Source organism: Balaenoptera ricei, chromosome 8 (genome assembly GCF_028023285.1).
Source record: "Balaenoptera ricei isolate mBalRic1 chromosome 8, mBalRic1.hap2, whole genome shotgun sequence".
In the NCBI taxonomy this organism is placed as follows: Eukaryota; Metazoa; Chordata; class Mammalia; order Artiodactyla; family Balaenopteridae; genus Balaenoptera; species Balaenoptera ricei.
Window position 1 is genome coordinate 78,076,329 of NC_082646.1, and position 26,319 is coordinate 78,102,647.

At 39.2% G+C, this 26,319-nt stretch overlaps 1 protein-coding gene across 3 annotated transcripts in view; it reads left to right on the forward strand.

Annotated features, from left to right (window-relative positions):
- The window catches only part of NELL1 (neural EGFL like 1), an 895,061-nt gene that overhangs the window by 822,274 nt on the left and 46,468 nt on the right, over nucleotides 1-26,319 (forward strand). For all 3 annotated transcript variants that reach the window (XM_059929597.1, XM_059929598.1, XM_059929599.1), the window contains one exon: nucleotides 25,609-25,802. In XM_059929597.1, coding sequence (XP_059785580.1) covers nucleotides 25,609-25,802 — 194 coding nt within the window. The remainder of the gene's footprint in view (nucleotides 1-25,608; nucleotides 25,803-26,319) is intronic.

A 26,319-nucleotide genomic window follows, 5' to 3' on the forward strand; every position in this document is an offset into this window, starting at 1 on the left:
GTCATTATTGTTATCAAACAAAATTTTCAAATCCTGGTAAAATCCATTTTGTTGATGACGGACTCGGGGATAACATATAGCTCTTCCTATGGGACGCAGCACCTCTTGGCCTCCCATTATTGCCTCCTCTAAAGGGACTTGGTTGTGTGAGGCAGGTTCCCAGACTCTGGAATCTGTTTTCTGGTCATTGTAAACAGCCCAGTGAGGATTTACTTGTCAGAGCAGCTGCTGCAGCTGACATGAACTTGCAGAGCAACATAAAACAACCAGAGAATGTTCCACTGGAATCTCTTGGGAAGGAGATTTCACTTTTTATTGATTGAAGCGTCAGGGCTGATCGAAGTGGTCTAAGAATGATTTGGGTTCTGCTGTCATTGCCCAGTGTCTAGTTCTCATAGGAGTGGAGATTAAAAAAAGGGCTAGAAGCTGGAGATGCTCCCTGTGACAAACCTCACTGCGGGGGGTGGAGGGTTATGAAACCTTAGCCCGTAACAGTGTGATACAGGAGAGGCAGGTTTCCAGTATATACTTATAGGATTGTTGGGATTCAAATCCCAGCTGGGCCGCTTTCTAGCTGAGCCACATTTGGCAAACTATTTAACCTCTCTCTCTAAACCTTAGTTTCCTCAGTGTACAATGATTAAAATAATATTTCCTGGTGGAATTTTTTTATAATATAAGTGTTCCTATATGCCAATATCCTAGCAAGTAGTAGATGATAATAGTCAACATTTAACTCCCCTTCGCCTAAATCTCTCATCTGTCAAATGAAGACAGCAACAGTGACACTAATAAGAGCCAACATTTATTGAGAGCTTACTTTCTGCCAGGCACTGAGCAATTTACAGAAGTGCCGACCTCATAAATTGCTGTGGAGTAATTGTGAGGATTAAATAAGCTAACATAGGAAAAAAACATTCAGCACTTGTGTTTTTAAGTGCTCGATAAATGTGAGCTATTATCATGAACTGAGCACCTACACCATGTGCCAGGGAACTTCATGCATTACATAATTTAGTTCTCACAACTGTCTTAGGAGGGAAGCCCTTTTACTGTCACCATTTTAAAGAAGAGGGAAATAAGGTCCCAGGGATTAAGATAACTTGTCCCAAATGCCACAGCCAGTAAGTGGCACACAGAGGCTGTAATCCAGGTGCCTTTGATCCCAAATCTTCTTTCTGCTTTTAGTATGTTAACACTGTAGAGCTGTGTGGAAAGGAGGAGACCTGCGATGAGCCACAGACAGAAGAGCTGCCAAGCAGAGCAGCTAGAGGTCAATGAGACACAAGGCAAAGAGCGAATGAGGGAGCATAACTGAGACCCAGACAGAGCTGCTATATTCTGTCTGAATCAAGAGCATCGGGGAATTGCTGTATCCGAGGGACTCAAGGGCTGTGTCTTCGGGCCCTCCTGCTAGACCAGGGGCAGGATGTCAAGGTGGCAGGTTCTTGACAGGTAATCTGATAGCATCTTAGCCTTAACAATAGTATCACCTGGCTATCCACTGATGCGATTACCTTCCCTGCTTTTTTTTTTTTTTTTTTTTTTTTTGGCTGTGTTGGGTCTTCGTTTCTGTGCGAGGGCTTTCTCTAGTTGTGGCAAGCGGGGGCCACTCTTCATCGCGGTGCGCGGGCCTCTCACTATCGCGGCTTCTCTTGTTGCGGAGCACAGGCTCCAGACGCGCAGGCTCAGTAGTTGTGGCTCACGGGCCCAGTTGCTCCGCGGCATGTGGGATCTTCCCAGACCAGGGCTCGAACCCGTGTCCCTGCATTGGCAGGCAGATTCTCAACCACTGCGCCACCAGGGAAGCCCTTCCCTGCATTTTTGATGATATGAATCCAGAGTAGAAAAGGAAAGGAAGGGGTGGGGAATAAAGGGTATGAGAAACGGTGGTAAGTAGATTTTTAACTAATTATATTTGTTCTTTCATTCATTCATTTATCCCCCGCCACTTGAAAGTAATTAGTATATACAAAGAACACACATTCAGTAGGGTTATTAAAATAAAAATATTTGAAAAATACAGAAAATATACTAACCATAAGAGTTAACAAAGGCATTTACGAATATCCTGACAGGCAGAGCAAAAAGGAAAGCATGATTATATGAACTGGTCTAATCTGAAAGGAGTTCGCATAAAAAGTCTTTAAGCAAAAAGGCTCAAATGTGCTTTTTCTCTGTTCCAGAGCAGAGATATGCCAGGGTGTTGAAAGCATTTTTGTGGACCAGAGTATTTCAAGCTAAGAAAGTTTCAGAGACAGAGGCATACACACCAATCTCGGAACACTCATTGGATTTTCTCTTTGCCAAACAATAAAACCCACCCATGCATAAAGTATTTTCATTGAAACAGCTCCTGCCCTAACCTTCCTTGATAATATTTAATGATCTCTCATTAACTTCAAAACTGATATTTGTTGCCAAAGAACTTTAGGTTTGGTTTTCATCCAAGTAATGAATTATCTACCATTTAAGAGACTTCCCAAAGGCAGACACCACCTGGCCATGTCGCTGTTTAAATAGCTTTATGCATCTAACTAGCAGTGGTGTGAAGTATGTGGGGCTGTGGTCTGCGGACTCAGAGGAGCTCAGTTGCTTGGCACAAAATTGCCACCTTCAAATGGACAGAGAGACCAGGGACAGACACCACCTGGGTATGGAATGGATATGGAATAGGATTGGTATAGTCAGGTCACAGGATGGAGAGGATAAGAACAGTTCCCAACATCTACTAGAGGGGGTATTCTGAGTCCCCCAGAAAGGGCCTTGCAGTGGATATTAACACACAGTTGCAAATGTTAAATCAGATGAGAAATGTGTCCCATCAGACCCTCTGCAAGTTTCCTGCTCCCCTTCAAATCCAGCCGTGCATATATAAGCCTGGAGCTGTTTAACTGTAAGTTAAATTGGATATATTTTGGGGACTTCTCGAGGAAGGCAAACGTTCCTCCTCAGTGTTGGTGATAAACATTTCAAAAATATAATTTCACAAAATGATGTCAGAATAGCATTCATCGCACTAAACTCAGGCATGAACGCAAAGTCCATTGATCACCCTCTGCCTATCTGGGCTGACACAACAGGCCTATGGGATATTATCCACTTCAGCTCTGGAACTGAAACAAGACATCTCAGGGAATTATTCTAACAAACCTCAAACTAACGATAGGGTCTATCCTCTAAGCCACCCCTGGCCCTGATTAGTATCTTTGCAGTGACAAACACCTTCCTAATGGAAGCTGTGACCAGCCATGGACCAGATAAAACAACTTGGAGCCATGCCTTGAAGCAATGCACAGTGCATGGAGAGCCAGGGACCTCAGTTCTAATCCAAGTGAAGATCACCTGGGTGATAATGAAGAGGAGGAAAACTAGAAAACTATTAAAAAACAACTCTTCACAAGGATTGCCATGTTATACTTATTATATCCACAAAAATAAGCCTGCTGTGGTCTTAGCACCAAGTTAGGTGATACAAAGGATCCAGAGAATTCAGCCCTAGGGACTTTAAAACACCAAGTTGGAGACAAAAATCAACATACGTGAAACAACCAATAGCATTCTGATACAGGTTATAATCTTATAATTAACTGTAAAATTGTAGGGTCAACACTGTATGTAGGTGATTAGGGAGGAGTGCGCAGACAGGATCGGAGAACAGTCATGCCAGATTGCATGGCGGTGATGAGACTTGAAGGGTGGAAGGGTTTATGTGGTTTATAGATATAAAAATAAAAAATAAATATTAATAATAGGGAAGATTGGTTACTTCATGTTCTAGTCACTCTTCTAAAAACTTCACATTTTCTAAATCATTTTATCCTCAAGACAACTTCATCGGGTGGGAATTTTGATCATCTCTACTTTATGGACATAGAAACTGAGGCACATAGATGTTCCATAAATTGCCCGTGGTCATCCAGCTATTAACTGGTAGATTTCTTCTTCCAGAAAGGGTTATTCAACGTCCTTTCTGGGAACTGTGTACATGTTTAATATTTTTGAAATATTAAGCAACAGGAATATTGCTTTCTTTATTGCCCACTAAAATCTTGCTGCAAAAAATGGTACTGTAAAAGCCATATTTTTATTTATTGAATGCCAACTGTGTGTCATTTCACTTTCAAAAACCCCTTGTAGGTAGCAAATGAGGAGAAACACATCAAGCAGCGCAGCCATGTGTGAAAGAGCCCATGTTCTTTCTACTCCCCCAATGGCCTCTGTCAACTGTATATTAATTGTAGATAATTTACAAAAGGATTAAATTAAGGTGTGAGTAGTGATCATTGTTCAGATAATTGCCTCATTTTCTACTTCACTGTGTGCTTATAGATACATGCCTGGTATAAAGTCCATAATTTTTAAATTTAGTTTATCTTATGTGTGTGTACAGAAGGAACTAAGGTTCTACTCCATACCAATGTATTCTGGGGGGTCATCACATATCTGAACAAAAGAGAGAGATCTAGGATGATGGCCATCTAAGAGGTCACCTGAATATGTCAGTCGTCAGTGTGTTCCCCTTCTGAGAGGTCGCCTCAAGGCTGTGGGAACTTCTAATATTGCTACATGGTATCAGGTCACAGTCATGAAGATCCAGAGCTTATGAGTCAGAAAGACAGGCATACCTGAAGAGCTGGAGCTGGCTCGCATCTGCTCAGCTGCTGAGGTGCGGACAGTTCCTGTCCCCAGCTACATGGAACTAAAAAGCACAGCTCTGCTTCGTAGCCCTATATTTTTGACTGGAGCCCGGTTTCTGCCTGGTAAAAGAGGGCAAGAACAAAGTGATTGTGACTAATTGAAGCTTTTCCTTTTCCCTGCAGTTGACATCAGTGGTTAAGACCAGACTGGGGTGATGCCTCCAACAGAGCATTTATCAAAGTCTGGATCTTAGGGCACTAATGCTGGGATATTTTGCAGCAAAGGCTTTACTAGCAAATATATCTGGGAAATTCTAAATTAAATAGAGTTAAGGTGGTTTATCAACTGCAGGACTTTTCAGAGCCTTTACATTGAGAGTGTCCAGAATTTATTTGGCTTTAAACCCTTTTTTTCCTCCTAGGCATCCTATGGATTTGGCACTTCACAGAATATGCTAACTGAAAACTCAACTGAAAAAATGAATATAGCCTACTCTAACAATTTTTGGAAAACCTTATTTGTTCAGTATCATTGAATAATGTGCTGTTCAAAAGAGGGTTTTGGTTTTTTTTTTTTTTTCTTTTCAGTTCTGCAACAAAATGTTTTTGGGCATAATACTTGTCCTTTAAGTACCAGCAATTTTTTATATTATTATTTAATTTTGCTGTAAGAAAATCACTTGAATATGTGACTTTTTGTCTCTTGCATTCTTTTTTTCCTGTGATCATTAAAAATGTAAATCACTCAACTCTACTGTCCTGTACTGAGTGATCTTCTAAAGGCTTATTGGGGCATAGCTGTTATGTCCCTAAGCTGAATGGTCCCAGTCCTTATGTTTTTGACAAACATATTTCTCCTTTGAATAAGTATTTTATCTCCTTCATGTATTACCAGCCTAACCTGTAATTTTTTAAATGATACCGAGAAGATTGCTTTCCTTTCCACTGTGGTAAATGAAGACTTGGTAATTTGATGTCTCAGGCCACAATAACTCAGAAGGAGTTATTAGAAGCCAGTTGCCTCTTTAGGCTCTGAGGATGTAAAGAGGGGTGATGCAGGTCTCTGGGGTGCTCCATGACAATTCTATGTTGCATGAATCAGCCCAGTGGGAGTTCTGAGAAAAGGAAGCAAGTCGGATGGCAGCTGTGAGGAAGGTTGTATTGGAGAGAGGGAGGGGGTCGTGCGGTGGCTCATACAGAAGGAGTAACAGTTGTATGATATACAAAGAAAAAGTGATATTTTTCCCTAAAATAAGTACTTTTCAATGCAATTATGGTTTTCTTTAAGGTCCTCTCTTTCAATATGAACTTGGCATTTTTACAAAGATCAGGCAACAACAGAAGCACTTTGATTTTCTCCTACACAGGATCTTGAAGCTAACACCATGCAAAATCTTCTTCATGAGTTTTAAATGACTTTCTTTTCCTTTCTTCCTGAGGAGTTAGTTCCACATGAGTGACACTAGAATGACGGGCGGGGAGGGTATTCCTCAAAATAGTTTCCTAACGTTACTTCCTGTGAACTCAGTTTCATGTAGCTTAGGGCAGAGGTTCTAGAAGTGTGATCCTCAGACCAGCAGGACCAGCATCACCTAGGAAGCTGTTAGAAATGAAAATTCTCTACCCGCCTCCAGACCTACTGAAACAGCAAATCTGGGAGTGGACCGGTGATCTGTTTTATAATGCTCCCCCATTAGTTGATTCTGATGCCCACTCATGTTTGAAAACCAGTTTGGTTTTTTGTTTCATTGAAAGGCTTCAGAGGGGTCCATGAATGCCCTGAATCTGTATGCAAGTATGTGTATATGTGTGTACATGCATCTTTTGGAGGAAGCAGAACCATATTTTTCACTCGGATCTCAGAATAACACTAACTGCAGCAAGGTAAAAACCACTGCTGAAACATCAGGATCCAGCACTTGAGGTTCTCTTGCTGAAATTATTTGACCTGAAAGCCACACGCATTGTGTTTGCTTACAAGCCACTGCCTAGAAATAGCTGTACAGCCCAGTCTGAATGCACGAGTTCAGGGAAGTATAACTCTCTGTGTGTTCAGAAGAAGTAGTAAACCCTAAGTCTCTATCACATTTCCATACAATAAAAACTGTTTATCATAGATAATAGATAGATAGATAGTTCAATAGACTGATGAAAAATTGACTAACTCCTCTTAGGGTTGGGGCATGTGGGGATGGCAATGTATATGGGAATTTTTCACAGAAAATATGGTATTTTTCACTGGGTCTATAGGATGAGAAGGAAGTTTTCCAGGCAAAGTAGATATTAAGGTAAGTATTCCAGGCACGAATAATAGTCTGATTGGAGACAGAATCATGGAAGAGATCTAATTATGCTCAACGGATGGTGAGATTTCCATTGTGGATGAAGTACATGATATATATGGTCATGTTATGGGTGAGGAATGGCAAGAAAGGAGCCCTGGAAATAAAAGGTAGAGACCAGATTATGAAGGGTCTTGTGTTCTAAGCTAAGGAGTTGAAAGTTTTGAATTATTTCATAAATATTAGCGTCTCTAAAGGTTGTTGAAACATCTATTTTGTTGCGACAACCCTGATACTTTTTAAGTAGCTGTTTTTAATATAAAAGATAGCTATGTAAATAGAATAGTGTTTCCCACAAAGTTTCAAACCCTCTATCAGACATGTATCACTGTGATTTTCTACATCTGTGCAGTTTTGCTTCTCCTGTTCCTTTTGCTTGGAATGTCTTTCTTCTGAAAAAAGTGAGACCATCAGAATTAGATGGCTTTTGATCACGATTATTATCAAGCAACTCCTGTGTGCTAACATTTTGTCCTATAGTTCTCACAACAACCCTTCAGTTTCGGTATGATTCCTCATTTTACAGAAAGAGAAAATGAAGAACAGAGAGGTCTGTACTCTGCCACACAGTGAGTAAAAATTTCTCAGCTGAGAAATTGATATGACTTATTAAAGCAGTTAGTTTAGGGATATATATAAGTAAAATATTGATTCAAATTCAATTTTCTGCCAATTCCTAGAAATATTACCTTGTAGCAACTCAAACTGGGTCATTTTCCTGCTAAAAAAACCCTTGAGATAGTGAGAGAATGGTGTGCTCTATTAATCTAGTTTCTCTTTGAAGAGGCCAAGGCAGGGAAAACAGGAAGGTGCCACTGTAATAGTCCAAGCAGTAGAAATGGAGAGGGCTGAGTAAGCTACACTATGGGGTGGATGGTGAGCATTCTATATGCTTCAGTTAATTGTCATTTTTTTTTAAAGAGGGACCTTGCTGTCATTGTTTTAGTATTACCTTTTACATATAGTGAGCATCAGTTCATATTTGGAGGGTCTATGTCTTGGCTTCTGTGTTGGAGATTTACCATTTGGTATTTGCAGAAAGTTTGTTTTCTACAGACTTGGGAGCCTGCCATCATGTGATGATGTGGGACAAGCCTGACCTGAAGTAAAGATGCCTCTATTTGTGTCCTAACTCAGAAACTTACTAGCTGTAAGCCCTGAGCATGTTTCCGAATTTCTTATACTGGGGTACAGGTATTGCTGAAAGGGTACCCAAAGCTAGATGAGGAGTCTTACTTTGCTCAATGGTTTGAGGGGAAAATGATCTTTCTATCATAATCCTGACTAAATGGCTGGATTGAAAAACTAGCAGGAGAAATAGTTTTTAAAATAGAAAATATGAAACCTCAAATACATTTCAGACCCATGGTTTCCCCTTTATGTATGTCCAGGATTCAGAAAAGTGAGCGTTCACTCTTTCCTACCATAGAGATAAACTCGGTAGAAATGTTTGAGAAGCAATGATCATTTGACCCTCTGCTTGGTTCTTTTAATGGGAGAACATGGTAATGCTAACATTCTAAGAAGTTTTTTTGAAAGGACAAAGTAGATCATGATTTGAAAGGATTTTGAAAACCCTAAGGAGTACAGTGTATAAGAGTATAATAAGTTATTGCTATTATACATAATAAAAAGATAGAAATCTGTTTCATAAAGACATGTTAACATGACTCAATAAAATGAGTCATGGCTGGGATACCAAAGCATCCGCAGATTCCTAAAAAAGATACATGTAAAGAATTATCCACTGTTTGCCTGCTCCATTAAAATTTTACCTTCCCTGGAGCAGGAATTTTGTCTGTTTTGTTTGCAATAGTATTCCCAATGCCTAGAACAGTGTGTAGCATATCATATGTGCTCAGTAAATATTTGTTGAATAAATGAATTAATAAAAGGACTCTCAAAGCAATCATTTCTATTATTAATGAGGACACTGACCCCTAACTGCTGCTTACTCTGAGGAGCTAAGCTGGACCACAAATGAACTGCAAGAATTCCTTTTGTTTATACTCCAGCAGCCTGAGTCATGTCAAAGACAAATAAAATCAGACTCTAGTTAAAGTGGTAAGGACAGATTTTAATCAGCAATAAGCTACTGCAATAGAGAAGAGGGTCCAGTGTGAATTGAATTCAACTTAGATTTGTGCAGAGGTGACTGGGCATTCTAAAAGGAAAATGAGGGAGTCGGAAGGAGGAAAGTGGAGGCTTGAGTAGAAATAAGGAAGTGGAAATTTACAAAAAGCAGGAAAAGGTGTTGGTCCATATGAATCCCATCTGGGTTTGTTAACCAGCTGTTATTGAAGTTAGGTTTCTACTCTCCTACAGAGACTGGGAGGGGTGATGGGGGCCTATCTATCTTCATTCAGGTGTTAGCTGGAACAGCAGAAAATTCTTTTGCAACCTTGAGCTTTCCCATGCAGGAACTTAATGGGACTGGAGCCGTTACTTTATTGATGCTGCCTTGGGCTGTTTGTTAGAAACTATGCTAGTGTTTGTTAATTTTTCTAATGTGGGGTGGACAAAATTATTTGTGCTAAGAGTCTGCAGGGTTTATAGGCCCAGGTTGAGGCCTAGTCAAGAAAAGGGCTCAGAGGAGCCTGATTAGAGTTTGCTCAGGGAGAGAATCTTTATCTATGGGCGCCTTTGCTTTTCACTAGAAACCAACTTAGTTTGGGCTCTTATGGTTTTATCTCTCATAAGGTAAAAAACACAGAACGACAAATTCAAAATAAACAGAACTTGCCTCCCAAAATTCTAGGGCAGAGTGGGTTCAAGTTGCCTACTCTTTGCCTCATTTTTCCTTTGAGTCTCCCAAAAGCCTTCTAGATCTTTCCAGAGACTATGCCTTCAAAACAGGAGGCAGCCCCAAGTCTATTTTTACCAAATCAGTTGATTAAGAGAAAAATTATGAAGAGAGAAAGAAGATGAAAGAGAAGGAATCATCCAAGAAAAGACACCGTGAGATCACATTAAGATTTATTTATAGCATGTTAGTCTTCTCTGTAGATACTGCCCTTCTTGGCATGGTGACCCAGATCTTTGTCCTAGATCAATGTCCTAACTAACTTGCCTTCTGCTGGGACAAAGCTTTTGGAAAAGCTTTGACCCCTTCCTAGAAATCAGGGACCATAATAAAAAGAGTGGTAAAAAGAGACAATAAGTAAGAGACATGGATAGTCTTTGAATTCATAGGGTCTGTAACCTGAATCTCGTGTTATTTAGATTGAGACCTTTGAATTGTACCACTGACAATGGTGTTTTTTTGCCCTTTGAGTTCTATGTAAGTTGCAGGATGCTTCTAGTAGTAAATGAAATTACTTTGTAACCTCTCTCTCTGTGCCTACAGCCTTTCCTTGGCATAGAAGAGAGAAGAAATTATTTCTCATCTGTCAACTTGCTTGAAGGAATGATTTGTTAAAATAGAGAATTAGTTTTGGTTTTCACTGGGCTGGATTCCCCATCCATATTTGTCACTAAGGGTAACACTGCCAGGCTTCAATGAAACAGGAAACCCATGCCGTTTCCTTCATTACTTTCTCTTGTCAGTCAGCACCTGCTTGCAAATACTCATTAAGAGAGACTAGGGATATTTCAATAAACAGTAAATGTCCAAGAAAATGGTTTAATTCTAAGAAATCTCTTTGTTATCCTGAAACTGTGTTCTTCCATTCACTTCCATACTGTTCTCCATTTGTCACCAGTCATATTGTAACACTGGAATTACAAGCTCAGTCCTGCAAAGGTGAAAAGTAATCATATAAAGATGAAAATGGACAAGATCATAGAAAGTATTTTATATAACCCCTATATTTTATTAAAGAGAAAACTGAGACCCCAAAGGACAAGGGTTAATCCATCAGATTCAAATTTAACACCTGTTTATGCACGTCTAAGTAGACGAAAGGCACTGTAAAAGGTGCTGTGGGAAACACAAAGATAAATAAGACCACAATATTATTTCTGAATGAATAACGAAGATAGAAAAGTACATTCCCAGCTAAGCATACAAGGTAACATAAAGGACATATAGGTAACATAAAACCGAAGGGCAGATTCCACACTAGGAACTCCGGTCAGAAGAGCCAGGTGCGAGGCCTCTGCACATGGCCCACTGTGAGCAGGTGAAACCCAACTAAGCACAAAGGAAAAAAAAAAAAAGCCATCGCAGAGCTGTGACTATTTTCAAGGTTACTGTTTTCTCTGTGGAACACTGCCTTTGGGGCAAAACAAGGAAAAATCAGGTGATTCTAATGTGCAACACAGAAGGGGAGCTACTGCAGGCCAGCTTTTCCAACTCTGAAAGCACGCCAGCTGTGTGGCTGACTGACAGGGTCTTGGTGCTCTGGCTGGGTGTCAGTCCTGAGCCTCTGAGGAGGGAGAGCCGAGTTCAGGACATTGGAACACCAGAGACCTCCCGGCCCCACATAATATCAATCAGGGAGAGCTCTCCCAGAGATCTCTGTCTCAGTGCTAAGACCCAGCTTGACTCAACAACCAGCAAGCTCCAGTGCTGGACACCCCATGCCAAACAACTAGCAAGACAGGAACACAACCCCACCCATTAGCAGAGAGGCTGCCTAAAATCATACTAAGTTCACAGACACCCCAAAACACACCACCAAACACAGTCCTGCTGACCAGAAAGACAAGATCCAGCCTCATCCATCAGAACACAGACACCAGTCCCCTCCACCAGGAAGCCTACACAACCCAGTGAACCAAACTTACTTACCCACTGAGGGCAGACACCAAAAACAACGGGAATTACAAACCTACAGCCTGCAAAAAGGAGACCCCAAACACAGTAAGTTAAGCAAAATGAGAAGACAGAGAAATATGCAGCAGATGAAGGAGCAAGGTAAAAACCCATGAGACCAAATAAATGAAGAGGAAATAGACAGTCTACCTGAAAAAGAATTCAGAGTAATGATAGTAAAGATGATCCAAAATCTTGGAAATAAAATGGAGAAAATACAAGAAACGTTTAACAAGGACCTAGAAGAACTAAAGAGCAAACAAACAACGATGAACAACACAATAAATGAAATTAAAAACACTCTAGAAGGAATCCATAGCAGAATAACTGAGGCAGAAGAAAGAATAAGTGACCTGGAAGATAAAATACTAGAAATAAATACCACAGAGCAGAATGAAGAAAAATAAATGAAAAGTATTGAGGACAGGCTCAGAGACCTCTGGAACAACAGTAAACATACCAGCATTTGAATTATAGGAGTCCCAAAAGAAGAAGAGAAAAAGAAAGGGACTGAGAAAATATTTGAAGAGATTATAGTTGAAAACTTCCCTAATATGGGAAAGGAAATAGTCACTCAAGTCCAGGAAGCACAGAGAGTCCCATACAGGATACATCCAAGGAGAAACACGCCAAGACACATATTAATCAAACTATCAAAAATTAAATACAAAGAAAAAATATTAAAAGCAGCAAGGGAAAAGCAACAGATAACATACAAGGGAATCCCCATAAGGTTAACAGCTGATCGTTCAGCAGAAACTCTGCAAGCCTCAAGGCAGTGCCAGGACATATTTAAAGTGATGCAAGGGAAAAACCTACAACCAAGATTACTCTACCCAGCAAGGATCTCATTCAGATTTGACAGAGAAATTAAAACCTTTACAGACAAGCAAAAGCTAAGAGAATTCAGCACCACCATACCAGCTTTACAACAAATGCTAAAGGAACTTCTCTAGGCAGGAAACACAAGAGAAGGAAAAGACCTACAATAACAAACCCAAAACAATTAAGAAAATGGGAATAGGAACATACATATTGATAATTACCTTAAGTGTAAATGGATCAAGTGCTCCAACCAAAAGACACGGACTGGCTGAATGGATACAAAAACAAGACCCATATATATGCTGTCTACAAGAGACCCACTTCAGACCTAGGGAAACAGACTGAAAGTGAGGGGATGGAAAAAGATATTCCATGCTAAAGGAAATCAAAAGAAAGCTGGAGTAGCAATTCTCATATCAGAAAAAATAGACTTTAAAATAAAGACCATTATAAGAGACAAAGAAGGACACTACATAATGATCAAGGGATCAATACAAGAAGAAGATAGAACAATTGTATATATTTATGTGCCCAACATAGGAGCACCTCAATACATAAGGCAAATGCCAACAGCCATAAAAGGGGAAGTCGACAGTAACACAATCATAGTACGGGACTTTAACACCCCACTTTCACCAATGGACAGATCAACCAAAATGAAAATAAATAGGGAAACACAAGCTTTAAATGACACATTAAACAAGATGGACTTAATTAATATTTATAGGACATTCGATCCAAAAACAACAGAATTCACTTTCTTCTCAATACTCATGGAACATTCTCTGGGACAGATCATATCTTGGGTCACAAATCAAGCCTTGGTAAATTTAAGAAAATTGAAATCGCATCAAGTATCTTTTCCAACCACAATGCTATGAGACTAGATATCAATTACAGGGAAAAAAACTGTAAAAAATACAAACACATGGAGGCTAAACAATACACTACTTAATAACCAAGAGATCACTGAGGAAATCAAAAAATACCTAGAAACAAAGGACAATGAAAACACAACAACCCAAAATGTATGGGATGCAGCAAAAGCAGTTCTAAGAGGGAAGTTTATAGCAATACAATCCTAGCTCAAGAAACAAGAAAAATCTCAAATAAACAACCTAAACTTACACTTAAAGCAATTAGAGAAAGAAGAACAAAAAAACCCCAAAGTTAGCAGAAGGAAAATCATAAAGATCAGATCAGAAATAAATGAAAAAGAAATGAAGGAAATGATAGCAAAGATCAATAAAACTAAAAGCTTGTTCTTTGAGAAGATAAACAAAGTTGATAAACCATTAGCCAGAGACATCCAGAAAAAAAAATGGAGAAGACTCAAATCAACAGAATTAGAAATGAAAAAGGAGAAGTAACAACTGACACTGCAGAAATACAAAGGATCATGACAGGTTACTACAAGCAACTATATGCCAATAAAATGGACAACCTGGAAGAAATGGACAATTTCTTAGAAAAGCACAACCTTCTGAGACTGAATTAGGATGAAATAGAATATATAAACAGATCAATCACAAGCACTGAAATTGAAACTGTGATTAAAAATCTTCCAACAAACAAAAGCCCAGGACCAGATGGCTTCACAGGCAAATTCTATCAAACATTTAGAGAAGAGCTAACACCTATCCTTCTCAAACTCTTCCAAAATATAGCAGAGGGAGGAACACTCCCAAACTCATTCTACAAGGCCACCATCACCCTGTTACCAAAACCAGACAAAGATGTTACAAAAAAAGAAAACTACAGACCAATAACACTGATGAACAGAGATGCAAAAATCCTCAACAAATACTAGCAAACAGAATCCAGCAGCACATTAAAAGGATCATACACAATGATCAAGTGGGATTTATCCCAGGAATGCAAGGATTCTTCAATATGTGCAAATCAATCAGTGTGATACACCATATTAACAAATTGAAGGATAAAAACCATATGATCATCTCAACATATGCAGAAAAAGCTTTTGACAAAATTCAACACCGATTTGTGATAAAAATTTTCCAGAAAGTGGGCATAGAGGGTACCTACCTCAACATAATAAAGGCCATATATGACAAACCCACAGCAAACATCATTCTCAATGGTGAAGAACTGAAAGCATTTCCTGTAAGACGAGCAACAATACAGGGATGTCCACTCTCACCACTATTATTCAACATAGTTTTGGAAGTCCTAGCCACGGCATTCAGAGAAGAAAAAGAAATAAAAGAAATCCAAATTGGAAAAGAAGAAATAAAACTGTCACTGTTTGCAGATGACATGATACTATACATAGAGAATCCTAAAGATGCCACCAGAAAACTACTAGAGCTAATCAATGAATTTGTAAAGTAGCAGGATACAAAATTAATGCACAGAAATCTCTTGCATTCCTATACACTAATGATGAAAAATCTGAAAGAGAAATTAAGGAAACACTCCCATTTACCACTGCAACAAAAAGAATAAAATACCTAGGAATAAACCTACCTAAGAAGACAAAGGACCTGTATGCAGAAGACTATAAGACACTGATGAAAGAAATTAAAGATGATACAGACAGATGGAGAGATATACCATGTTCTTGGATTGGAAGAATCAACATTGTGAAAAATGACTATACTACCCAAAGCAATCTACAGATTCAATGCAATCCCTATCAAACTACCACTGGCATTTTTCACAGAACTAGAACAAAGCATTTCACCACTTGTATGGAAACACAGAAGACCCCGAATAGCCAAAGCAATCTTGAGAAAGAAAAATGGAGCTGGGGGAATCAGGCTCCCGGACTTCAGACTATACTACAAAGCTACAGTAATCAAGACAATATGGTACTGGCACAAAAACAGAAATATAGATCAATGAAACAGGATAGAAAGCCCAGAGATAAACCCATGCACATATGGTCACCTTATCTTTGATAAAGGAGGCAAGAATATACAATGGAGAAAAGACAGCCTCTTCAATAAGTGGTGCTGGGAAAACTGGACAGCTATATGAAAAGAATGAAATTAGAATACTCCCTAACACCATACACAAAAATAAATTCAAAATGGATTAAAGACCTAAATGTAAGGCCAAACACTATCAAACTCTTAGAGGAAAACATAGGCAGAATACTCTATGACATAAATCACAGCAAGATCCTTTTTGACCCAGCTCCTAGAGAAATGGAAATAAAAACAAAAATAAACAAATGGGATCTAATGAAACTTAAAAGCTCTTGCACAGCAAAGGAAACCATAAAGAAGACGAAATGACAACCCTCAGAATGGGAGAAAATATTTGCAAACAAAGCAACTGACAAAGGATTAATCTCCAAAATATACAAGCAGCTCATGCAGCTCAATATCAAAAAAACAAACAACCCAATTAAAAAATGGGCAGAAGACCTAAATAGACATTTCTCCATAGAAGATATACAGATTGTCAACAAACACATGAAAGGATCCTCCACATCACTAATCATTAGAGAAATGCAAATCAAAACTACAATGAGGTATCACCTCACACTGGTCAGAATGGCCATCATCAAGAGATCTACAAACAGGAAATGCTGGAGAGGGTGTGGAGAAAAGGGGACCCTCTTGCCCTGTTGCTGGGAATGTAAAGTGATACAGCCACTATGGAGAACAGTATGGAGGTTCCTTAGAAAACTAAAAATAGAACTACCATATGACCCAGCAATCCCCACTGGGGCATATACCCTGAGAAAACCATAATCCAAGGAGTCACGTACCACAGTGTTCGTTGCAGCACTATTTACAATAGCCAGGACATGGAAGCAACCTAAGTGTCTGTCGACAGATGAATGGATAAAGAAGATGTGGCACCTATATACAATGGAATATTACTCAGCCATAAAAAGAAACGAAATTGAGTTATTTGTCATGAGGTGGATGGACCTAGAGTCTGTCATACAGAGTGAAGTAAGTCAGAAAGAGAAAAACAAATACTGTATGCTAATACATATATATGGAATCTAAAAAAAAAAAAGAAAGAAAAAAATGGTTCTCAAGAACCTAGGGGCAGGACAGGAATAAAGACGCAGATGTAGAGAATGAACTTGAGGACATGGTGAGGGGGAAGGGTAAGCTGAGACGAAGTGAGAGAGTGGCATGGACATATACACACTACCAAATGTAAAATAGATAGCTAGTGGGAAGCAGCCGAATAGCACAGCGAGATCAGCTTGGTGCTTTGTGACCACCTAGAGGGGTGGGATAGGGAGGGTGGAAGGGAGATGCAAGAGGGAGGGTATACGGGTATATATGTATATGTACAGGTGATTCACTTTGTTATACAGCCACAACTAACACAACAATATAAAGCAATTATACTCCAATAAAGATGCAAAAAAAAAAAAAAAAAGAAAAAAAACTGAAGGGCCAGAGGGTTGTTCTTTTCAATTGAGGGTGAAATTTTGTTAAAGAGATTAAGCAATAAAATGAATGTAACAATAGAAGGTGTAATGCGTAGCCCAGTGTTAGGCATTTTAGTAATTTGTAAAAACATCTCTGTTGTACTCTCTGTGATGCAGATGCAGCTATAACACAACCTACCCTCCTACCCATAAGCAGATATGTAAAAACATATAAATCTGTAGGTTTGTTGGCGTCAATACTGTAGCTTCTCTGTGCAGTAAAATTCTCTTTGGATAGTATTTCAATATTTATAGATTTTTTATTTATTCTCTGCACTGTTCAGAATTGTACTGATTTTAAACAGATGTAATCACTAGTTAAAGAAGCATGACTTATTCATGGCAAAAGCAAGCCAAATTTGTTAATTTAGGAGGCTACTCTGCCTGTATTCTACTCTTGTTTTCATACCTAGAAGGAACTGTTTTCTTCATCTGCACTAAAACACCTTAATTTGTACAGCCTAGAAAAAAATATAGTCAGTGACCAAGGCAAGTTTGTAGAGTGTCAGTAAACTATATTCTTTCGATATCAGTCACTTAATACACCAGATTTACCAATTAGGGCTCAGAGAGAACTTGGAGTGTTAGCATTTCTGGATTTGGTGGCCAAAGTACTGATCAAATCTATGAGAATTTGTGTGAGAATTCAGAATTCAAGTGGAAATCCCTCAGTAAACAGGTGAAGATGTGGGCTGGCTGCATAATAAGAGCTCAGGTATATTCTGAAGAGATAGTGCAATGGAATTCATAAGCTGAGATGAAATCCAGGAGAGAAAAAAATAATACAAACAAGAAGAACAATAACAACAGCTAATCATTTTTGAACAATTACTATATGATAAGCATTGTATTATGTGCTTACTCAAATTACCAGATTATCCCAGGGCATATTTTTTTATCCACAATTTCAAATGATAGGACTAAGGCTTAGAGATGTTAGGTAAATTTTCCAGATGTTGGGTAAATAAGTTGCAGGGGTAGGACTGGAATGCAGTTGGCTTATTTGCTCCATTTGCCTAGAACTTCCCCAGTTTTATCACTGAAAGTCACCTATCTCAGGGACCCCCTCAGTCCCAGGCAAATTGGGACAACAGGCCATGTTAACTTGTACCCACAGCTGCTGAATTCCAAAGCTTAAGCTTTAAGTTGGTATCTTATACTGCTTCCATTGAGGAGAAAGAGAACCAATGACCAGAGATGGAACCTTGGAAAATGTTAATAACTTTAAAAATGGGAGAAGACTATAAGGTCCTTACTTAAAGGGCTGTATCCTTTGCCCATTTTATCCCCAGTCTTTAGCACTATGTTTAAGACAGAGTAGATGCTCAATAAATGTGTGTAATTAGTTAAGTGATTGATGATTGATTATTAGTGACTGGATGAATGAAAAGGTAATAGGATAAATAAGACAACGTCATATCCCACAAGGATCAAGTAGAGAGCTCTTAGACTGAAATAAAATAACAACATTTACATGAAGGGTAATGCTTTTGCAAACTGATGATCATGAGAACCTTTAGGATTTAGGCTTTGAAAAGAGAGTCACGTGGAAGCTTGCAAATATTTAGGAGAGGACAAAGACGCATAAATGGAGGGAGCTGCGGGTTGTAGGCCCTAGGACATAAGACCTGGATTTAAGGAAGAGATAAGGAAAGAGTGAGCTGAGACAAAGTGTTCCTTTCTTTTGCTCAGAGTCTGCTCAGTTAAAGGAAAAGGAGAAGACTCATTGGAGAAAAACACAATTACACACTGAGCAATAAAGAAACACCACAAGGACAGGTTTCTTCCTAACTCAAGAAAGGCTGGAAGCTGGAACTATAAAGACTGAAGCGTTAACGCTGGAGGGACGTTGGAACTTCTTCCTAAGAGACACATGATAGCATCTCAAATAGACAAAACTATAGCTCACTGATCTCTTCTTTCAGTCTTTACCTTTCAGGCTGAACACCTCATGTTTCATTCAGTTGAGATGAGTTTGAGCCCTTCACTATGCTGGTGGACCTCTTCTGATGTGTCCTAAGTATGTCAGCCCCACTCTTTTTTTTTTTTTTTTTTTTTTTTAGCCCCACTCTTAATAGTCTGTGCTCTAAAGGGAATGTGATACCAAAGTGTGATGTGACTGGCACACATAGAGCATGGCTGTCACCTCTCTTGTTCTGGGCCTGAAACTTCCTATGCTTAAAATCTCATTAGCCTTGTATTTTGCAAGCCATCTCAGACCTCAGATTTTCTCTGCTTGCTTCTTTCACTTATTTTGCTGATGTGCAGTATGTATATTTTCCCCTGCAGTTTTCTCTCTGCAACTGTAAGAGAAGCAGTGCTGCTTTAGCTGTGGGAGCGGCATCTGTGCTCTATCTTGTCTATCATTAATAAACCCCCAAGCTCTGTTCTCATATCCAAGCTGCTAATGTCTGGTAATGATTTCCAAGTCAGAACACACACAGCTGGATATTCAGACCCCAGGTTAAATTTTGTTTTCTGACATATCACCTGTCTGGAGTTTGAAAGTAAGTCTAGATGTTTGAAAGTAAGTCTAGATGTGTTGCAGAAGTTATTCAAGGAAGAAGATGGGGTAATGGAAAAGGTCATTCCTTTGACCTAACTGCTACCAAACCATTGGAAAAAATTGTTTCCCTTGATCTCTGAAATCAACTTGTAGAAGTTTCAGCTCCTGAGGCAGGTACCATTACAGTTGTTATGCTATTAAAAGTTCTGCAGAGTCTTTTTTTCTTGAAGGTTAGGAAAATTGTTTGGGGCTAGGTTGGGATTGGTTTGATTGCTGTTGATATAAACATCTCTGAATTGTATTTTTTTTTACGTGTGCAAGTAACCTAAGAACTTAAAATTAAAGAACAAAGCAGATCGTCTAGGCACAACTAGATATTTTTTAGGCAAAATTGAGTACAATAATAATAGTTTTCAGAAATTGTGAAAATGTCAGTGCAAGAAAATTAGTTCCAATTTAAGCCTACCTGTGGGATTTTATTGAAAATGTTCTCATCCTAGCATGGGGCATTTAAATAATGAATTTACAAGGAGAAACACAAGGAAATCACAGAGAGCCATTACTTACAATAAGAAAAAACAAGTACACTTTAATGGTTATAGATTTGAGTATGGAATATTTGGCTGATTTTTGTTTCATTGCCTCTTTGTCATTGGAGGCCTGTCTGATGATTTGGGTAAGTATCATGGGTGAATGTCTTTGTGTTTGCTCAGCAGAGAACAACAGTTGCAATATGTAAATAGGGTGCCTCTTCCCTTTGGATGCCTTGGGATATGTATAATAGATTAAGCTGGCTTTGTGCAGAGCAAACAGGTCTGTATTACCAAGAATATGAATAATGTCAGTTTCCATAATTGCTAACATCTGGCTTTCCATAAATCTGTTAAATTGCATGGAAGCAGAATTAGATTTCTGCGTCATAAGTAAAGCAATTACATGGAATTCTGTAGGCAATATGGTCCTGTATTCAACTGTGAAATCTTTTCATTCTGCAGCAGCAAAAGCAAATCCAGGTTTTGAACCCTGTTTTTATTGTGCACCCTAAGTGTGTTCATCTTTTTGCTCAGGTTTCTTAATTTATGAGAGGAAAACACTGCCAATATGTTTGTAACTTTGTAAATGCAAAATAAACAAATGTTAAAATAGCATATTATAGCTGGGCATTAATTGACAATTTAGAGGTTATTTTAGAGGAGACCATAAATTAAAGATCCTTTTGTAGCCACTGGTTGTGGATCTGTTGAAATTAATCTTCCAGACAATTCCTGGGGTGATTTGTTGATGAGTCTTTCTCTGCCCTTGTCCCCTTAAGCATTTGACAGGAAACTGGGATGTGTAGGGAGGAGGAAAGGTGGCCTTCCTATTTCAGTGTGGTTACTACTGAAACCACACTGAATTTATTGTACTTTGAACTAGACCCAAGAGCTTTTCCTGATGAAAAGTCAACAATAAAAGGTGTTCCCTGAAGGGAAGGGTTGTGGTTGTGCCTTATGCTTACTGAACACCCCAAAGACCAGATTTTGACGGCTTTATAGTAGTATTGGTCTGTAAAATTCCTGGATTTAAGTAAGTTAAATAAATACATTGCACATCCACAGTATATTCTGTTGTACTTGGTACTGAGAAGAGAAAAAGGAAAAAGATTTAGTCCCTGCCCTCAATGAGCTCACCATCTATCTATGAGCCATGGATAAATTAAACATGGAGCTCCCAAGAGATGAATGCAAGGATAGCATTGTGTGTGTGCAAGGTACAGAGAAAGCAAAAAGTCAATAGTGACTGTCTTGCAGAATGAGGGATGGTGATGCTTGGTCTTGATCTTGAAGAATGCATGGGAGTGAAGATAACACAGGAAGGGAAATGCTTACCTTATCAATTAATTTATACCCCACCCATTCCATAGGGGCTAAGAAACAGAGATGGGTGGGGGGAGTACTCCCATAATTAGAAAAGGCATGTTCCAAGGCACAGGCAGAGGAAACACCATGGTCTGTTTGTGGGTCACCCATTGCTTTTGAAGAGAAAGGGGAAAAGACAGAAGGTTAACAACTGAAGTACTAAATCGGGGCTTATATGGATGCCAGGAGATTGAACTTTCTATTATAAGCATCAGAGAACCACAGAGAAGTGGCAGGCAGAAGAATGACATGGACAGGTTTGCTTTTTAGAACACCACTACCCTGTAGAGGGTATTTAGAGCAATGATTCTCCTCTGGCTGAACAGAGCCCAGATGTCTGGATCCTAATTTATGTCAATTAAATCCAGTTCTAGTGGTGGTGAGCCTGGGCTCCAGTACTTTTAAAAGGCTCGCCAAATATTTATATTTTGCCCACAATCTCCAAATATTTCCATTGTGCCCACAATCCAAAAAATCACTGAATTAGAGTGAGAAGTGTCTGGAGTCAGTTGAGACCAGATAGGAGACTAATGCAATAGTCCTGGTGATAAGGATGAAAATTTGAACTGAGTTCAAAGAAATCTGAATGTTATTTTTATGATTATATATATGTGATGAGCCCCCTAGCTAGCTATCATCAAGTTACTCTCTATCTGTATCTCCTAGAGATACAAACTGGATTATAAATGTGATGAGAGAAGTATAAGACAATGTTTTGTTACTTTCAGCAAAAACTGAGGAGTGAGAATAATGCAAACATACCAGTTTAGTATTGTTCCAAGAGAGCATATACCTAAACAGTAAGCCAGGTACCGCCAACTGTCATTGCAATGAGTGTTCAGAGAAGGTGAATAATTACTATAAACTGGCATCATATTGGGAGATGCTTAACTGAAGAGGTAGGGCTTGAACTTGGTCTTAATCATTCACATTCATTAAATCAAGAAACAAATATTTTTGAGTACTTATTATGTTATCTGGTTTTATTTTCAAAAGACAATAGATTAGGTGGGTATGGTTTTATACAGTTGATAATTGAGGGTCAGAGAGACTTAATAATGTGACCAAGGACATACAGTGTGATGTGCAAAATGACTGGTACATAGTAAGCACTCAATTAAGTGGAAGTTTGGTTTCGAACATGAGTGACCTCCTGACTCCCGCATTCGATGCTACTTTTTGTTGGGAAGAATTGAAGTAGAGGAAGAAGGCCGGGAAGATGAGAGAGGCTTCTAGGCGGGAGCACCATATGGTCATATGTGTTGACCAGGAATAATGAGGAAGTAATTGAGGTCTGATTGTAGTTGACTTGGAATCTAGATAGCATAATTTGGGATCATTTCCACAGTTTTCAAAGGAGGAATAATTATTCATTAACTAAATATCTTGACTGAGGCTACAATTGGTAGAACAAAGACAAAATAAATAAATCTTATAATGAACTAGGTCTTAGAAATATTGTTGGAATTCCTTAACATCTTCTACTTTGTACCACGGCTGTGAAGCCAAGTTTTATACCAATATAGTGCATGCAGTCAGTAAGGGAAGATAGGTCATTTGTTTCCATTATTTTTAAGTCACAATAGTTTTAAATTCTAGCAAACTTTGACTGAGTAATCATATCGTATCATTCTCAGAATTTCAGCTAAAAATGCTGAAGAGGATCCATGTAATATTTTATCTTTGAAAATGAGTTGCAATATCTAGAGGGCAAATTAGTTGAAAGTATATAAAACCACAGAATATTCTAGTATGCTGAAAGAAGACTTTAGACCTTGAGTTGGCACAGTATAGTGGAAAGAACTCCAGTGCACCTTTCAGAAGGCCCAGAACACAGTCTTTGCTCTAACAGATACTAGCTGTGTGACCACTTAGCCATCTCTGTAACTTAGTTTCTTCTTTTGTAAACTGAAAATAACTATTCCTGTCCTGCAATTATATGACATGACTTGTGAAAAAGAACTCTGGAAAACTTTGAAACTATGTATATAGTATATTATAAATATATATATATATATATATTAGCAGTAAAATTGATATTATGCCTTTGAGCACTTTAGGGGGAAATGGCACTTAAACTATTTTTTCTGTAATTTAGTTCCATAATTCTTAAACAAATGCCTACAATACATATTTAACATGAATTTTAGGATGAAGAGTAAGTTAATTTATACTGTTCCTATTCTCACCTACCATAGGAGTCAAGCCTACCATTCAGTAGCCTACCAACAGTTATATATATACTGCTGTGTTCCTCCTTTATCACCTTCATGAGGACAACGTCTTATAAGTCGTTGCCAACATCTGTAGCACCAGTGTGCAAAGAACCCTGGTGCATGGCAGACTTTTTGTAAAAATGTGTTGAACATTGTCACCTGAAAGATATTTGAAGGACTTGGCAGTAGATTAATCAGTGGAGAAGACAAATGACATGATAGACAAATTGCTAATGTTTTCAAATACCTTAAAAATTGTCACAAGAAAAATCAGGTAGACTGTCCTTGAGTGACCTCAGAACTAGTGCCTAAGTAGAAGTTACTAGATAATATATTTTATTTCAATGTAAGGAAGACATTTCTTTTTTTTTTTTTTAACATCTTTATTGGAGTATAATTGCTTTACAATGGTGTGTTAGTTTCTGCTTTATAACAAAGTGAATCAGCTATACATATACATATATCCCCATATCTCCTCCATCTGCGTCTCCCTCCCACCCTCCCTATCCCACCCCTCTAGGTGGTCACAAAGCACTGAGCTGATCTCCCTGTGCTATGCAGCTGCTTCCCACTAGCTATCTATTTAACATCTGGTAGTGTATATATGTCCATGCCACTCTCTCACTTCGTCCCAGCTTACCCTTCCCCCGCCCCATATCCTCAAGTCCATTCTCTACGTCTGCGTCTTTATTCCTGTCCTGCCCCTAGGTCCTTCAGAACCTTTTTTTTCTTTTTTTCTTTTTTGTTTTAGATTCCATATATATGTGTTAGCATACGGCATTTGTTTTTCTTTTTCTGACTTACTTCACTCTGTATGACAGACTCTAGGTCCATCCACCTCACCACAAATAACTCAATTTCACTTCTTTTTATGGCTGAGTAATATTCCATTGTATATATGTGCCACATCTTCTTTATCCATTCATCTGTTGATGGACACTTAGGTTGCTTCCATGTCCTGGCTATTGTAAGTAGAGCTGCAGTGAACATTGTGGTACATGACTCTATTTGAATTATGTAAATTGATACAGCCACTATGGAGAACAGTGTGGAGGTTCCTTAAAAAACTAAAAACAGAACTACCGTACAACCCAGCAATCCCACTACTGGGCATATACCCTGAGAAAACTATAATTCAAAAGTAAGACATTTCTAGAAGAGTTATTCAAAGATGGAATAGGCTGTCTTGTGCAGTAATAGACTGTCTTCAGGGAAAGGACTCAAACCAGGGCTGGACAGCTATGTGTTTGAGATGTTAAGGTCACCAGAGCCCTGAATGTCAGGGAGGGCTACTGGATTTATGTTTTCCTTCCATACTTGGCCGTCAATGAAAAACAGCAAAATATATGTTGTCTTTCATCAGCATTCATGCCATATCCTAACTGTAGCTCTGAGATGTTTTCTTGTGTGAGCAAAATTGTTGCTAGCCCTTAGGGTGGTGAGTTTTTGATTAGGCAAGGCATCCTCCAAGAATTATTTCCTTTTCTTTCAACCTTGGCCCCAGGATCTGGGGGCAGCCTAATTGGCTCAGGGTTGCCCTAATTGCTCACTCGTTTTGCCTTAATTGCCCACGCATTCCTACTCAGTGACTAATCTATTCACACCTTTTCTGTAAGACCCAGATCTCCATGGGTGTATCCATACTGTTAACGAATTAGCAGTATTTATGGCCTCTGGATGGTATAGTTCTTGAGAATACCCTAAAAGCAGTTCAGAGTTGCTCCTGGATAATTTAGTAATTAGAGTCTGACAGCTGTGGGTTTGAGTCCCAGACTGACCACTTATTAGCTATCTGACAGTGAACATGTTATTTAACTTATATGAGCCTCAGCTGCATTAGCTGCCTTGCAGAGTAGATGAGATAATTCATGTGAACAGCTTGGCACAGTACTTGGCACAAGGCAAACACTCAATAATGTTCACTAATGCTATTATAAGTGATGATTATTTTCTAATGATCATCTTGACTGGAGTCTAAAGCTCCATGCTTTCTTTATTGCAGACATTGATGAATGTGCCTTAAGAACTCATACCTGTTGGAATGATTCTGCCTGCATCAACCTGGCAGGGGGCTTCGACTGCCTCTGTCCCTCTGGGCCCTCCTGCTCTGGTGACTGCCCCCATGAAGGAGGACTGAAGCACAATGGGCAGGTGTGGACGCTGAAAGAAGACAGGTGTACTGTCTGTTCCTGCAAGGTGAGGCTAATGTGGTGCAGCGGAGATGGTCACTGTTCTTTCTCTCCCTCCCCCTCTGCTCTCCCTCCCCATGTCTTTCCCCCAGGTGGTTGAGTCATGGGTCTCCCGTGATTTCCTGAAAAGACTTAGCCTGTTCTAATTCCAGCTACAGCTAATGATGCTGCTGAGTGGCAGGCAGACCTGCTTGGAATGAAAAGTGAGGTATAGGGTTGCAAAGAGACTGCTGAGCACGGGGGGAGCAGGGCAGAAAAGCCGATGCCAGTCCTCCCGCTGAGGGCTGGCAGTGCCTTTCAGGTCAGCTGGGTGAGAGCTTTAATGAGCCCTCAACCCTCACTTCTACAGTCCTGCTGATTAAAACTTCTCTTTCTCTGAAATGATCACCTGCACGAACTTGCTCACTCTTCTGGTGACATCATCCAGAAAAGCAAGGCTCAGACACTTGCTTGCAGTGGTCAGAGACAGGTGGGCTTCTGATACATTCTGAACACACAATAATGATAGTACAAGACCGTCTGGC